This window comes from Candoia aspera, chromosome 10 (genome assembly GCF_035149785.1).
Source record: "Candoia aspera isolate rCanAsp1 chromosome 10, rCanAsp1.hap2, whole genome shotgun sequence".
Lineage (NCBI taxonomy): Eukaryota > Metazoa > Chordata > Lepidosauria > Squamata > Boidae > Candoia > Candoia aspera.
In genome coordinates this window covers 20,275,800-20,291,933 of record NC_086162.1, presented here as the reverse complement: position 1 = coordinate 20,291,933, position 16,134 = coordinate 20,275,800, and the positions used below count along the sequence as shown (strand labels likewise).

The window sequence follows — 16,134 nt, the reverse complement described above, 5'->3', positions numbered from 1 at the left end:
CCCTAACTACCATCTCCACCTGCAAATTCAACGATAGCTGTGGGTCTAGGAGGGCAGCCAAATCATGGCCCTTCTCCTTCAGAGGGAGTGCAACTCCACTCAGAATTAAAACTGGAGCTGATAGACACGTTCCTAGACCATATTGTTAGAGCTCAACTTCAGCTTGTCCTGTCCCATCCAGATCCCCACAGCTTCCAAACACCATGCTGAGACTTCAGTTATGTCCTTCCCTGGTCTAAGGCAGCAGTGTATACCTGGGTATATCAGGCTATGGATGACATCTCACCCCACCGATGGAAAATCATTCCTAGAAGTCTTAAATAAATCCTAAACAAGAGGGAAGAAAGGAGCAATTCCTCTAGAACCTCATAAGGGAACCACTATTAGACCAACATTGCTTATGCCAGTAACACTCACTGCTATCTTCCACCTAGGAAGAAAAGAACCACCATAAGACAGCCCCTCAAATCCCCAACCCTCACAGATGGTCCAAAAGGACACCATCATCAATAGTATTGACCTCCACTGAGAACAAGGAGAACGAGGAGGGGTATCCCTTCTTTATCCAGGTCCTGACAAAGGTCATTCACCACAGCAACCAATGTCATTTCTATCCCAGGCCTGGGCCTGAACCTTAACATAAAGGCAACCACCTTCTCAACAAGCTTCCCTAAAAGGGGACATCTGGAGATAGTGCAATAGTTATCCAGCAAAGGCGAATCCGGGGAAGGCTTCTTCAGAAGTGGCCACATCAATACCTCCTTGAAAGTATCTGGAACAACCCCTCCCCTAAAGAGGTGTTAACCACTTCCTGGTTCCTAAAACTCAAAACTTCCAGCCATCTAAAAGAGCCAAGAAGGGGCATGAAACTAAGCCGTAAGTGGCACAGCTCATACTAGATACCACAAACCAAAATGGATCCTTGATTAGAGATTTATTCCAATCTAACCTTCATTCAGCTTTGGGCCATTCTATCTCAGGGAACTATGCCTTGCAGATAAATCAGTTCAGATGCCAATAGTATAATACCTCCCTCAAATACTATTGGATCAACAGTCTAAAGCCATAGTCAGACCAAGTGATGATATAAAATGGGGAAATAACAAGGAAGATACTGTACATCTGATGAAATATACACAAATATAGAAGAACAGAATTCAGATATGATAGAGAAATATTGGCCATTTACAAGAAATAGGAAGCCTCATGAAGAATATGCCTTGAGCAATTCACAGATCTTCTGAAGGAAGATCAAGGCATATTCTTCATGAGGCTTCCTATTTCTTGTAAATGGCCAATATTTCTCTATTTTGTGTCTAAGGACTTTTGGGATAAATCAGAAAGCTGGTGCTTGCACTCTAGACTTCGTTTTTTCCCCATAGGATTCTCAACTGTCCACCACCTCCTCCTCCTCTGAAAATAAAAGTCTACATTCTCTTTCTCTTCAAACATCTTCTGTAGAAATCTTGTGATTTGGAAGTACTTCCTATTATTGCCTTTCTGTAAATAATACAAAAGCTGGAAACTGATGGGGTGGGCAGCCTGAATTATTGAAGAACGTTTAGAACATAAAGATAAGAATCTGGATCTGTTATTTACATATTTATTTGTTATTGTTCAATCCCTTCCAACTTTTCATGACCCAATGGACATCATTTCTCGCTCCTGCTTGAATCATTAAATGGTGGTTAAGTACCCCACCTCTTTCTCTGTCAGCCTTGTTTTTTATTACCTTCAAGTCTTCCAAGTGCCAGGGTTGTCTCTGATGACTTCATGTTATTTGTCCAAACATATTAAGCTCCGTTATTAGTTCTTCCAGTGAACAGCCTTCATCTAGTTTTTGTTCTTGTGGTCCAAGATATTTTTAACCAATTTCTCCAGCTCCACTATTCAAAAGCATCGACTGTTCTTCATTCATCCTTTTGATGGCCCATCGTTCACAGCCCCATCCTACAAGTGGGAAAACCAGCCCCTTGGTTATATATACTTTTGTTTTCGGTGTGAGGTTTCTGCATTTTATTGTTCTGTCTAGCTCTGTCAAAGGCTTTCTCCCAAATTGCAAGCATTGCTTTATGCCATGGCTACAGTCCCCATTCCTGGAAATTTCTGAATTTGAGAAGATAGAATCTTTTATGTATTCAGCTTGTACTCCATATAAATAGAGCAATTAAAAATAGTTAATTTTTTACAAGGACCTACGTCTTGCCCATTATCCCTGTTGCATTTTAATTTCTTTGTCTTGGAATGTAGAAAGAAGCTGACTTCTTGGTGAGCAGTCAAAGGATGAGAGACTCTTAACATAAATGCCCATGAAGAACCACCACCATCCTGTCCCAGGGTTGCCTTTAATTTTGCAAGTGGCCTGCTGTTAAGTACAGAAATGATACAAAGACCTGGAAAACAAGCTGGTTATCCATGTCCCAATGGGAGCCTTCTCCAAGACTGATCTCAAACCTGCCAACATTTGCAAAGCGCAAACCAAACCCAAAGAAAAACAAGATTGTGGTCAGCCTCACAAATAATTCTTCGAAAAATTACTAACCTACAAATACATGTTAAGTTATATTTGGCCCCAAAGGAAACAAAAAGTTAAAAAGAGCTAATGTCTGTCCCGATTTTTGGTCTGTTGCCTAAAACCTGGTTTTCCCTTGCCCCACAAGTGTAACTGAACATACACCAGCTTAATTTTGGCTCCACTTGCTCTACACTGTTCCAGCGAAACAAAACCAGTGTTTGGATCCATGCACATTTGAAGCATATTTGCACCTTTGTGCTTGCTATTGGCTAAAAAGCATCCAGACTTTTAATAGAACAAGTGCCAGATATACATCTTTGACTGTACATTTTGCAAATTTTGTGCTTCACCTGCAGAATTTGACTTCCAACGTGCACTGAGATCAGATCAGAATTTTCATGCTTTGCTTTATGATCATGATCTGCAAATGAAACTGAGACCTTGAGGAATTGTTCCGTGGTTTGCCTTGTAGAGCAGTTGAGTACTGGGCTCAGACCAATCTCTACGCTAAGTCCTCTTTAATTGAATAAACCACAATTGGCAGGATTCACACAACCAATTAGCAAAAACCATGCTTACAATCACAGCTACCGCATTCATATGGCACTAGCCATCAACAGCCACAGTGGGGCTTCACAGAACATGGGAACTTCATCCAAGATCTAAAGAAGTTAGAACTTCTTCCATGTGAAGAAGAAAAAAATAAGTTTAGGTAGAAGTCCTAAATCTGATTTCAAAAGCCACTTGCAAGGACCATGTGCCCTTCTGTTGGAAAGAAACTCCTGCACTCCTAAGCAGATTCCCTTGAACCCTCAATAGTTAAAAAAGAGAAAAAACCTATTCTCAAGCTATGTATCTGTAGCTTCTAGACTTACAAAAGAGGTAATTTGAAACAGTGTTTCTCATCCTCAGCAACACTTAATTAAAAAACCAATAAATATATTAAAAAACATTTGTTATTAAAAACTATAAAAATCCAAAAAGCTTCTGGATTTTTTTTTAATCTGTTCGGTCATCTCTGATTCTCGGAGACTGCCTGGATGTGCAGATTTCTTGGCAAGGTTTTTCCAAAGTGGTTTGCCATTGCCTCCTTCCTAGGGCTGAGAGAGAGTGACTGGCCCAAGGCCACCCAGCTGGTATGGGGTCAAGGCGGGACTAGAACTCACAGGCTTCTGGTTTCCAGCCTGGTACCTTAAGCACTATACCAAACTGGCTCTCATTAAAAGCTGTAAAAATCCAAACAGCTTCTGGATAAAACCCATTAATTTTGCCATATGCTGTTGACAAGCAGGAGCTGGGCTTGCTCTGGCTGGCAGGACCTGCGTCCTGGGAAGAGCCATGACAGATGGTTCAAATAATAGTGTCATTGTTGCCCAACCAAAAGATGAGCCAGATATTTATGTTCCTTGTTAATAGAACAACAGAGAGAAAAGTCATCTCATTGGTAGCAAAGACAACAGTTCCAAGGACCCCTCAAAAGCCCATCGCATGATTAAAACCCATTGTCCAAATTCCACACACAGCAGAATGAATTGTGGTGTAATACTTGTGTTACTAAACTAAATAAATGTAGTTTAGAGCCAGCCTGGTCTAGTGGTTAGGGCACCAGGCTAGAAACTGGGAGACTGTGAGTTCTAGTCTCACCTTAGGCATGAATGCCAGCTGGGTACTTTGGGCCAGTCACCCTCTCTCAGTCCAGTCCACTTCACAGGGTTGTTGTTGTGGGGAAAACAGGATGAGGAAGGAGTATTCGTTACGTTCCCTGCCTTGAGTTATTTATAAAAATAATAAAGGTGGGGTAAAAAAAAATCTAAAAAAATAAAAAAAATCATTTCACTGTTGCCCTTTGAAGTTCTCTGGTTTGAGAATAGCCACTTTGGGAACAGGGTGTCCTCCTTCCTAACCACAGAAAGACTGGTCTTGAGTCAATGCCATTTTGGATGTTCATCTTTTTATGTGGCAGGTTTGATCTGATTTTTAAGTTCTTTTTCACAGGAAATGACCCCTTGGTCCTACCTCAAACAGATTTGGAAAATTGCAAGCTGCCTTGTACTGGCTTAGTTCCTCTGCTTCATCAAGCCATGATTTGTTTTAATCATAGTTTAAATAAGCCACCATTGGTGAGTTTCACAAAACACTGGACCATAAACTTCCATTTACAAGCCACAGTGGCTGGATTCCCATAGCACACTAACCCCAAACAAACCCAACCACAATATTGTTGATCACAATGTGTGAATCTACCTGGCTGGATTCTAGATGAGAGCTTTTCTGACTCTGCCTGGGGAAAATCGCCCTGTGCATTGCAACCGTATAGAAGGATGAGCAGAAGAATGAACGCTTGGCATTTGGACTGACAATAATACCTCCTACAGTCTTCTGGGCATTGATCTGGTTTGCAATATAATAAAAAATCTGGGACAGTTTCTATGGTTGAATCCTATTTCCTCAGTCTGCTATTAGATCTGTAGCAGGGATGAGGAAAAGTGCTTCTGAAATTTGTGAAGCGAAGAACAATTTCAAGATGGAGGGGGTTTAGAGCAAAGAACAGGGATAGCCAGGCCGCAACCAGGGTCTGTGTCACTCGGGGCAAACATGGATTCTGCACCCATTTTGGTGCCCGCCCAGTGCTCATTTGGTGCCCCCCCCAGCACGGCACCCTGGACACATGCCCTGCTTGCCCCCCCGCCCCGAGTTGCTGCCCTGTGGGCAGTAGTTGGTAACCTCTTCCAGTGCCATTGCTCCGCTCAATATTTAAGCTGCGTGTGTCCTAACAGTGAGTATCACACTGAGACAAGTAGTTCTCTAGTGTTTATTACTGCTACATAAACAGAATCCTAACAAACTGAATAAGCGTGGGAAAAACCCAGACAGATCAACCCCAAAAGCTAAGGCGGGCCTGATCTGTGTCTCTTTGAATGGCTGCTTAATTCCTCAGTACTACGCATGCGTTTTCCACCCTGGATGGGAGCCCCTTCCTGCTCGCCATCATTACTCATGACAGCTTGCCTCTGGCTGCTGTAAAATGGGACTCATGAATGATAGTTAGAAGAGCTCTCCACAAAACTCACCAATCTAATCTTTTTTTTGGCCTTAAACCCTTAAAAGAGCAGGATCAGCTCTTTTCGCTCTATAAATTACACCTGAGTGTGCAAACTATCCTCTAAGGATGACCTTCCCGACACCATCATTCCAAATTCGGCAAAACAGAAGTGCATGCAGTAATTTGATGAGCTCCAACAGGTACATCTCAGGTCTATGATTAAAATGCGATCGCTCCCTTAATCTGGTTTAACCTAAGGGAGGAAGTGCACAAGGGCTTTTTATCCATTCTCACCCTGCTCTTTTGTACTAATGTCGAAAGGGAACATCATACCTTGAGTTTTCTAGAACTGCCTTGCTCTGCTAAATGCCACAGTATTTATTCTTAGGGGGGAAAAACTCGATAAGCATCAGATCAGGACAATCGAAGAGCAAAGATTAATCCTGAAACATTAATCCAGGATTCCCTGCTGCAAGGTGAGCTCCCTAGCTGTGGTAGTGCTAACAGAAAAAAAAAACAAAGTTTAAAAGTTTTTGGGAGGCTTGGTCTAGCTCCAGCAATCGGCCAAACGCTTCCCCCATGCTGAGGAGCTAAAGAATACTTTCAGATTTCAGTCGGTGGGAAGAAACAGAAAAGACAATAGAAAGTTAATCCTTTACAGACGAAAGGGAAAGTCATGTTCTGGTTGTTTCATGTTGAGATAGATCCTGGTATTTTTGAAGTTCCCCCTTAGGGCCCTTGACAACACAGTGGAACAGACTGGGGATGCTCCACGTTGGGCATAAGTATTTTCCCCAGAGCCACCTTGGAAGCTCCCCCTTTTTTGGAAGAGGAAGAATGTTCTTGTCTATTTGAGTTTGTATTCCCTCTTATGCATAAATTAAGATGCTTTGGAATTTTTAAAAAAATATTATTGCTATTAATTCAGAACTGGGACCCATATCTGCAAAGTTGGAATCCAACACCTTAACCCAGGGTTTCTCAACCTTAGCAATTTTAAGATGTGCGGACTTCAACTCCCAGAATTCCCCAGCCAGCATGCTGGCTGGGGAATTCTGGGAGTTGAAGTCCGCACATCTTAAATTTGCTAAGGTTGAGAAACACTGCCTTAACCACTATACTGCACTGTTTCTTAAATATATGACTGCTAAGAAGCCAAAAGAGAGAGCCAGTTTGGTGTAGTGGTGAAAGCACCAGGCTAACAACTGGGAGGCCGTGAGTTCTAGTCCCATCTTAGGCACAGAGCCAGCTGGGTGACCTTGGCCAGCCACTCTCTTTCAGCCCCAGGAAGCAGGCAACGGTAAACCACTTCTGAAAAACCTTGCCAAGAAAATTGCAGCGACTTGTCCAGGCAGTCATCAGAAGTCAAAAACTGACTCAAAGGCTACAGCTGATACAGCTTTCCCCATCCATTCACTCCTACAACAAACTGGACAAGAGGATGGGCTGGACAAGATTGAGGTCTGGCATAGGTGTCCAAAGGTTCTGCAGGAGCCGGATGTCCCTTATAAGATGAACCCAAGCAACCAGTTCTATGTCATCTAAAGATGGAGAAGTTGTACTTGCAATAGGTGCAGCTTGCAAGGGAAATGTCTATGTGCCATGCACCTTGTTGAGGAAAAAGAAAAGCTTCATTTGAAGAAAACTGACCAGAGATTTTGTTCCCAGCATTCAAAAGGAAACTGTGGAGTGCTTGGTGCTCTCTGGGCCTTGTTGTTTTCTTGCAGATGTTTCATTGCCAGGCTAGGCAACATCTTCAGTGCGAAGAGGGAGTGGGCCTTGCTCTCTGTTTATATACTGTGGCTTGCCCTGCTTGTGTTGGTGGGGGTGTTGTTCTCTCCTTGGGGGTTCCTTGATTGGGCTGTTGATTGAGTTAATAGTTCCTCGATTAGGGTGTATTGTGCTGTTTGATGGTTCATCTGGTATTAATCCTAGTGTTGATTTTTGCATATCTGGGTGTTGATTGCTGGCGAGGAGTGTTCTGGTCTTTTGGCTTTTCTATTGTCTCTTTTGAATGGTATGTAAATGTTGTTTACCTCTGTGTGTCTGTTGATGGCTGCTTTGTCTGAGTGCCAAGCTTCCAGGAATTCTCTGGACTTGGTTTAGGATGCTCAGAGTTTCCCAGTTGAAAGCATGGTGGAGTCTGTCTGTGTGTTGTGAGATTAAGGAGTTTTCATCGTGTCTTCTGACTGCTAGTTGGTGTTAGTGGATGTCCTCTGCTAGGCTTCTGCCTGTCTGTCCTACCTAGCGGCTGTTACAGCCCTTACACTGTATGTTGTAGATAACACCTGTTTTTTCTACTTGAGCTATTGGGTCTTTTGGGTTACTTAGGATGTTTTGCAGAGTTTTAGTTGGTTTGTGTGCTGCAGTGACGCCGTGTGGTTGTAACAGTCTGTGGGTAGTTTCCGAGGTGTTTCTGATGTAAGGATAACTTTGCCATACATCTCAGAAAGTACCCACAGACTGTTACAACCGCACGGCATCACCGTAGCACATAAACCAACTAAAACTCTTCAAAACATCCTAAGTAACCCAAAAGACCTAGTAGGCCAAGAGGTGGATTGTGGAAGTGGAGATGGAGAAAGCTGGAGAAATTAATGCTGAATTGGATGGACCTGCAGTCAGCCTTAAGATTTCAACTTGCCCTTTGTTAGAAGCAAGCAGCCTCCCCTGGTGGCTTTTGATGGAACTGCAGTTACTATACTCTACTAGCGTCCCTATTTGGAACACATTGAGACGACGTTTCGTTACAATCCTGCTGTTTATTTTCTTTAGCTCAGTATATATGCAATATATACTTGATGCAACAGCTGAAACTTTTTCTCCTCTACTTTCAAAGCTCTCCTCTTTTTCTCCTCTTCTTTCAATTTTTAACACCTACACCAGAAGCAGAAATCCAACGCAACAGCTTTTTCTAACGTGGAAGCAAATACAAGTTGAGGTGCAAATCTAGGGGTTCACAGCTCAGTCTCCAAATTCAGCACCCCAGACATTTTCTAAGATCCATAAATGTTCTTGTTCTGCTCACCCTTCCTTGTCTGATTTTCCCAAATTATCTTGCCCCCCCCATGTCCTCATTTTTAAGGCAGACACCTCTTTGCTAGATAAATAATCTTTTTATCCCTGACCTTCAGAATCAGAACTTGGTTGAAAGGGGAGCCCCATTTTCATTTTATCAGATCACCTAAATCAATATCACAAAACTGGCAGCCCCAATCTATTGTTTATTATTTTTAATACTTCATTTTAAAAGTTTTATAGAAAAAGGTGTTTTAAAAAAGCAAAATACATTGTATCAATGGTGCATAAAAACAAGCTGCAGGCAATATATTAATTATACAATAGCATTCCTTCTATAAATTAAAAATTGTCCCTGATAGTTATTTACAAGATACATATTAATTATCATTAATAATAGCACTTTGCCCATCAATAAGTCCTTCCAGACAAGCTCCAAATATTTAAAAATAATAATAATTAAACTGTTCCTCACTCATCCCCCTTTATAACAGCATCCCTTGAGGTAGGTAAGTATTATTTCTGCAGCTGTGTATATAACTTGCCCAGAAGGTATAAAATTGGCCACCTTTAAAATCTCAGCGTGCCCCATTTTGCCCTTTATTTTCTAGCCCTTAAGTTGCAAAAAATAGTACTTGGAAATGTTGAAATAAGAGTTCAAAAGCTGATGGCAAGGATGGCTGAGCAACATATAACAAGAATGCACAATATTAAAGCTTTTCAGTCCCATCATTAACAGAAACTGGAGTTGCACGGGGATTCTCACACTTGGCAGGATCATGACTCCCTAAAATGATGAATTTATGTTCGCTAACCACTGTGAATAAAACAAATGATTTCATTGGTGTCAGGGTTGGTCCTTAAAGTAATTATTAATCATTCCTTCTCGTTAATCATTACTTTTACATTATCGTCTCAGCTTTCACTCAGCAATTGCTTGCTGGGGGTTCCACAGGCCAAGGGAAGAAGACAGACTACAATGGTTTGGCAGAGCTCAACTTTACCTGTGCAAAGCCAATCAAGCTTAAAAAAAATAGTTTTGACCCCCCTTGCAAGGAGGCTGCTTGTGAGCACCCCCCGCCCCCAGGTTCATGATCTGCAGTTTGAGAAGCCCTGAGTTAGCATATGGAAGGGGGCAATGAATGAAACAAACAACTGATCCCCCTCCCTGCTGATAGCAGCAAAAAGTTAGTTATCCTTTTTAAAATCACAGGACACACCCACACAATTTAGTAATTATTAGCCAGGTTTTGCAGAAGCAGTAAATACCTTAAGCAAAGTTGGCTGGGCACAGGAGCCTGTTGACCTGGTTTTTCTTTCCCCGCTTGTTCTTTCAGTTTCCAGACCAAAATCTTTTCCCACCCGAGTTCCCCTTGGCATTCTGCTTCCAACTCCTAGATCCCACTCCCCTGCCACAGTGCAACACAGGACGACCCCAGGTCTCTAGTTTTATCCCTACACTGAAGTGCTAAATAATAGACAATGATAATGCTATAGTTGTTTGGCACCATAGAAACAAGGCAGTGCCACCCCTATCCTTTGGCCTAGGGGTGAGGTGAATATGCTAACTCTGGGCAATTCCCCACCCAAGGAGAAATTCCAAGTGTTAGCAATCACCTGAAAGAGAATACAACAGCTGTCTTCTTCTGAGAACAAATGGTCCCATTGTCAGTGTAAACAAGGCCAAAGTCCAGGTAGAGCCTGGAGTGCCAAGGGTTCCACTCAGCCTTCCTCAGCTTCAGGCTTTGGAGGCCCGTTTGGTGAGGCGTTTCAGGAGATTCGGGTTGGGTTTCCTGGGCACGGGTGATTTTGAGGGGACGTCAACATAGTAGAACGTGAGAGGCTGGTAGGCTGGGATGTAGCTGACCACATTTTGAGGGCATGGGACCCACAGAGGAGCTGGAACGTAGAAATACTGGGCAGCCTGGAAGAAGGAAAAGAGAAGGGGGTTAAAAGATGGAGAATGCAAGACCCAGAGCTAGACCTGGAAGTTCACAGGTGCACAACCCATAAAGTCTTTAACCAAGAATCGGTGATCCCAACCCAGCCCCCAGGACAACCTGAATCAAATCAAGCCAGGCATAATAATTATCAAGGTAATGTCCTTCAAGTCGAGCTGAGCTCAGCTCCCAGTGTTTGCATCCATGCAGTTTTTCTTGGAGACAATATGGAAGTGGTTTGCCATTAACTTCCACCAAAGGCTATTTCTTCGACTTCCCGGCCCTGGAATTTCCTAATGATCTCCTATCAAAGTACTAACCAGGTCCAACCTGGCTTCACTTTCGGCTAGCTAGATAAACATGGGATAAACCAGGCTCAGATCCCTGTTCCAACTAGACCAATCTCCTCCTTTTTATCTCCAACTCCAACTCCAGGCATTGTCCTTGCAGTCTCTCACCTGTTTGGGACTGTCTTTCCCAGCCCGAGTTTTGCCCAGATCGGTTGTCTTACGAAGCTTGGCCAGGCCTTCATCCTCTGAGTTCTCTGAGAGGGATTCTGAGTGATAGTCTGATGTCTCTGGCTCAGGCGTTGATTTCCCGCTGGCGTTCTCCTCTTCCTTCACCTTGAAATACCGGTTGTTCTCACCAAGCCTGGAGGAGGAACAGAAGGGATGGAAAAGTTCAGCACGCAAAGGGGCTCCATGAGGATTCTCAACAGCTGAAATCCAGCAGGCGCTCTCATTTTTGGGGTTGGCTGGCTGGTTTGTTAAGCAAGAGATCCAAGTCAGTACAGGTAGTCCTCACTTAATGACCATTCATTTAGTGACAGTTCAGACTTATGACGGTGCTGAAAAAAACTGACTTACAACCAGTGCTCACTTACAACCATCACAGCATCCCTGCGCTCACGCAATCACAACTTGGGCGCTTGGCAACCAATTCGCATTTATGACCGTTGCAGCATCCCGTGGTCATGTGATCGCCATTTTTGATCTTCCCAACCAGCTTCTGGCAAGCAAACTCAATGGGGAATCATGTGGTTCGCTTAATGACCATGGTTCACTTAATGACAGCCATAAAGGTTGTAAAATGGGTCAGATTCACTTAATGACCACTTCGCTTAGCAACCAAAATTCTGGTCTTTGTTGTAGTCATTAAGCAAGGACTACATGTAACCCCTTTCCTGATGCCTTCAGATGACCATGTGGTATATTTGAAACAGAATGGTTGAGCCCAACATACTCACCTGCAGCAAACTTCACCAGGATCAATCCAGATGGAAATTTCCTGGGGCAGCGCTAATTCCGAATAATCCAGACCGCAGGCCGTGCATGCCTTCAGGAGCGAATCATCAACGTGGTGCTTCCTATTGATCCGGATGCATCTGGGAAGAAGGAAAACAAAAAAAAAATTGTTGCAATAAAGAGCAAGTTGGATTCTTGATACGGCCGATGACTGAAAGGGAAGAACTGTATCCCAAAACAAAACAACAAAAGAACAAAAACACATCTTGTTTGCATTGTTCACTTGTGTTCAGTTCATTTTTTAAGAATTCAGCCTTCCACCAAAGTGGGTGGTGGGAATAAGTGGTTCCCTCCAACATCTGGTGCCAGCAACCATCATATCCCAGATGCCATGATGCACATGGTGCCACTTACTGCTCTCACCTGCCCACCCGCCCAAATGCCCATGCCCGTAAGGAGACTTAGTCAAAGCACCTTATCTAAGGATGAGGGCATGTCTTCTGGCTGAACAGGCATTTGAATGGAGCTAAAAGTACAAAGAGCTGTCTTGGGCCAGACCAACTGCCTAGTCAGTTCAGCATCTAAATCAGTGTTTTTCAACCAGGGCAACTGTCAGATGTGTGGACTTCAACCCCCAGAATTCCCCAGCCAGCAATGCTGGCTGGGGAATTCTGGGGGTTGAAGTCCACACATCTGACAGTTGCCCTGGTTGAAAAACACTGATCTAAATTCTCACTATGGCCAAGCAGATGCCTATAAAAACCCCACATGTAAGACATGAGACCAGAAGCACTCCACCGTTCATATTCCCCATCAGCCAGAATTCACCCATATCGGGCCACCTAACCATCATAATTAGTATGCACAAGACCCTTTTCCTCTAATTATTCATCCCTCTCCAACAGCCCAAACTGGAGGCCACCGCAGTAGCTAAACTGACTGCTTTGATTAGAGAAAAGACATTGATTAAGTTTAAGGCTGACTGGAAACCCCTTGTGGAATTTTTGCATGAAACATAAAAACTGAACGTATGACATGTGGGTTTGACGTTTAGAAAAACATCAGGCAATAGAAAAAATGAAAGCTATGCTGTAACCCTAAAGTAAGAGCTGTAAAGTAAAATCGGACGTCGTTTCTTTATCTTTCTTTTTTCTTCCTTCCCTTTCCGCAAATTCTTTCTAAGAACCCGGCCCAAAGTGCCTAGCTGAGGTTTCGGAGAGGTGTCATCCAATGAAGCTGGGAGCTGCTGATTCGCACATTCACTTTGGAATCAAGGCTGCTCCATCCGGCAGAATTCCTTTGAGGGCTCAAGGGCAGCATTGGCACAACAAAATAATACTGATGAAAGCAGTTAGTAAAAGTCAGGCGGGGCACAGCAAACAAAAATTGTGGTGTGACCTGTGTGCTGACAATCGCCTGGGTAGCCAAACTAGTATGCAAACTGTGCCTATCAGTTATACAAATAGCCTTGAGATGTACAATACAGTTATTTCACAGCTCGCTCTGCAAACAAATGACTTCATAAAAAAGGCACTCGTTTCTTGCTTCACAGGCTACTTAAATGGCTGGGGTGGGGGCAGAGAAGTGGGATTGTGCTGCAGAAAAGGAAGTACATAGACCTGGAGCATTAATTGCTGATCTCCACCAATTTCCCCCCCCCCCTATTTAAATGGGAACTTTAAAATACCCAAGTCCCTAGCACTCATGATTCAATATTTAATATTGAAGAGGCAGATTTAATATTTTGTGCAGTGCATCTGCTATATACGAAGTACATAAGCTCCTTTGCCTCTCTTTTTAAGACAATATGAAGCAGGATGGCCTGAAAGATGCACGTAGTAGCTCATCCTTTCTAAAGATTTGTGGCTGATTCTTAAGACTATCTCTCAACCAGAAGCAGGCTGAAATCGCACCACCCAAGTTCAGCCATGTTGTCACTATCTTTCCTAAATGGTGGGGAGACCCAAATGGGGGGCATCCAGGTTCAGTCAACAATGCTGACCCCAAACTAAACATGCTGGATTAGAGCTCCATGTGATGTGTGAACCCCGGTCCTGCAGAAGAGCCATCAATGGCTTTTGTCTCCTCTTCTCCAAACCAAACCAGGAGAAGAAGCAGTCCAGTAGATGGACATGCTGTTCATACCTTCTCAACATGAATTCAGTTCCCCTGTAAATCCAGATAGAGTTAGAAAGAGAATCAAAGGAATCAAGGAGGCCATGCCTTAACACATCTACTAATAAATGTGGCTAAACTAAACACATATCCAGTTTCTACGGTTTTGTAACTAGCCCCTTTCCCTTTACAGTAACCCCCATTAGTGAGACTTTGAGCAACCCAATTTTCTTGGTGACTGACAGTAGCTGACTTTTGCAGGGAAAACTGCCTTGAATCTTAGACTTTCCCTTACAGCCTTGACAGAAGAAAGTTCTGACGTAAATATTATTAAAAACCTAAGCTGCTAGTGGGAGCTTAGAGGCTGCTTTTGGCTTTTTTTTTTAAAAAAAGTCCCGAAGACAGCTGCTTGGCAACCCTTCCGATAAAGGGAAGTTTCAACATCTTCCTTCACAGCTAGGGTAAACATAACAAGAAGAAGAAGAAAAAAATCAGCAACCACTTCCTCCATTTCAGCACACCACAATCTTGTTGCCCGACAAAGGCTGTGAAATCACATTCCATCTTGGCTAAGCGTGTGAACCAAGAAACCCCAGCGAAGCACCAAAATCACTCGGTTGTTTGCAGCGGGCCTCATTCTCCCAGTGCCCCAACACAAGTGTAATAATACCAGGTTTCCAATCTCACATCATGGTTTGCAGCAATTTGGGAGAAAATGGGTGCACGGGATTATATTGAAGTACGTAATGTACCATGTGACACCTCTGGGAAGGCTGATATTGTCAGATCAAAGATAAGATTGGCATTTTTTTTGTTATTTGGGTTTGTTTGCTTTTTTTTAAGGCCCTTCCATGCTGTGCGTTTTTAAATTTCCTGACTTCGTTCTGCAAATCGCAGAAAATTATCTTCTTGTTTCTTTGCAAGGCTTCTACCATGAGCAAAAATAGTATTTCTTCTGAAGGATAAACATAAGCCTATAACCTTGACAGTCCTGTTAAAAACGCGGCTGGTTGTTTTGGTACTTTCTAAAAAAAAGATTTAGGTCGCTTTGGCTTCAGATGTGTGGGCCGACTGTTGCAGCGCATGGTTTTGCTTCTGAGGTTTCTGTAAAAGTACCGCTGGGGAGTAGACGAGAGTTTAAAATAACCCAGACTGAATGGGAAGCGTTACAGTACCAGGATTTGCAAGCTGCTTGCAAAGATGACAGCGGAATGACTAGCTTGCCTCAGAACTTGTGCAGATAGCTTGGCTGGCCCTGGAGGTTCTCCTTCTAAGAGCAGCATTTGAACATGTTACATTGTAGAGCAGCATTTTTCAACCTGGGCAACTTTAAGATGGGTGGACTTCAACTCCCAGAATTCCCTAGCCAGCCATGCTGGCTGGGGAATTCTGGGAGTTGAAGTCCACCCATCTTAAAGTTGCTCAGGTTGAAAAACATTGCTTTAGGCTATCCTAAGCACAGGATCTCAGCCACAGCTCTCCAAGCATAGCAGTTGAATGATCAGGAAGGGCCGAGGCATTAGACCCATCATGAAGCTGTGGTGCAAATGAGGTGAATTATAAAATCTGTGTCACTTACACCCCCATGTCACGACATACATGATGCCCCACGTTCTCTCTTGCCCACCTGTGAGCAAGGAAGGGGCTCAACAGGAAGCCCGCTTCCCACAGCTAAAAAAACTATTCCTAAGCTTCAGAACACACGTTGACTGCCACCGCGAAGAGAGAAGGCAGAAACTTTTGCTGCCAGATCTCCATCTCCGATTTCCCTTCCCCAGCAAAACGCTCCCCTGGCTTACCGATAGGCCTGTCCTTTTGGGGGGTTATCTGGGTACCAGTGGCCACTGAAACGCTCGCAGAGGATCGTGGCCAGGCACTCGCCGAAGCGCTCCACCTGCTCCTTCTCCAGTTTCTCATGTCGGTTCACCAGCCGAGCGATGAACCGGGCTCCTACGTCAACCTCCTCTTTCATCCTGGGTTTCATCCTTCCGCCGGGCGTCCTGAGGGGGGAACAGCAATCCCATTCAGAGCCCAGAGCTCCACCGAAGGAGGGGAGGGGAGGGGAGCCCCTTGGGGAACGGGGTTGCCCTCTGGGTCAGGCTCAACCAGAGACAGCAACCCGGTTCTGCTCGTCGTCAGCCCGTCCTTTGTTCTGAGGTTGCCACACAAATGCAGAGAAAGGTGAATCGGAGTTGTGAGTGAGCAATGACTCACCGCGGAAGGGGAAGGGAGATTGCAAGGCTCTTACATCAGGAGGCT

At 43.8% G+C, this 16,134-nt stretch overlaps 1 protein-coding gene across 1 annotated transcript; it reads right to left on the bottom strand.

Moving 5' to 3' along the window:
- Nucleotides 1-9,595: 9,595 nt before the first annotated feature.
- LOC134503375 (protein BTG3-like) lies at nucleotides 9,596-15,912 on the bottom strand. Its single transcript, XM_063312164.1, has 4 exons — nucleotides 15,675-15,912; nucleotides 11,763-11,900; nucleotides 10,975-11,167; nucleotides 9,596-10,500 (listed from the first exon to the last, which is right to left on the bottom strand). The coding sequence occupies exons 1-4, from the start codon at nucleotides 15,857-15,859 to the stop codon at nucleotides 10,315-10,317; spliced, it is 702 nt and encodes a 233-aa protein (XP_063168234.1). The 5' UTR covers nucleotides 15,860-15,912; the 3' UTR covers nucleotides 9,596-10,314.
- Nucleotides 15,913-16,134: the final 222 nt, after the last annotated feature.

Bases quoted from the DNA above. Each gene is read 5' to 3' on its own strand.
- LOC134503375 (XM_063312164.1), bottom strand. From the start codon at position 15,859: ATGAAACCCAGGATGAAAGAGGAGGTTGACGTAGGAGCCCGGTTCATC. The intron at 11,901-15,674 runs GTAAGCCAGGGG...CCTTCTTCCCAG, and splicing joins CCAAAAGGACAGGCCTATCG to ATGCATCCGGATCAATAGGA. The intron at 10,501-10,974 runs GTGAGAGACTGC...TCCTTCTTCCAG, and splicing joins GGAAAGACAGTCCCAAACAG to GCTGCCCAGTATTTCTACGT.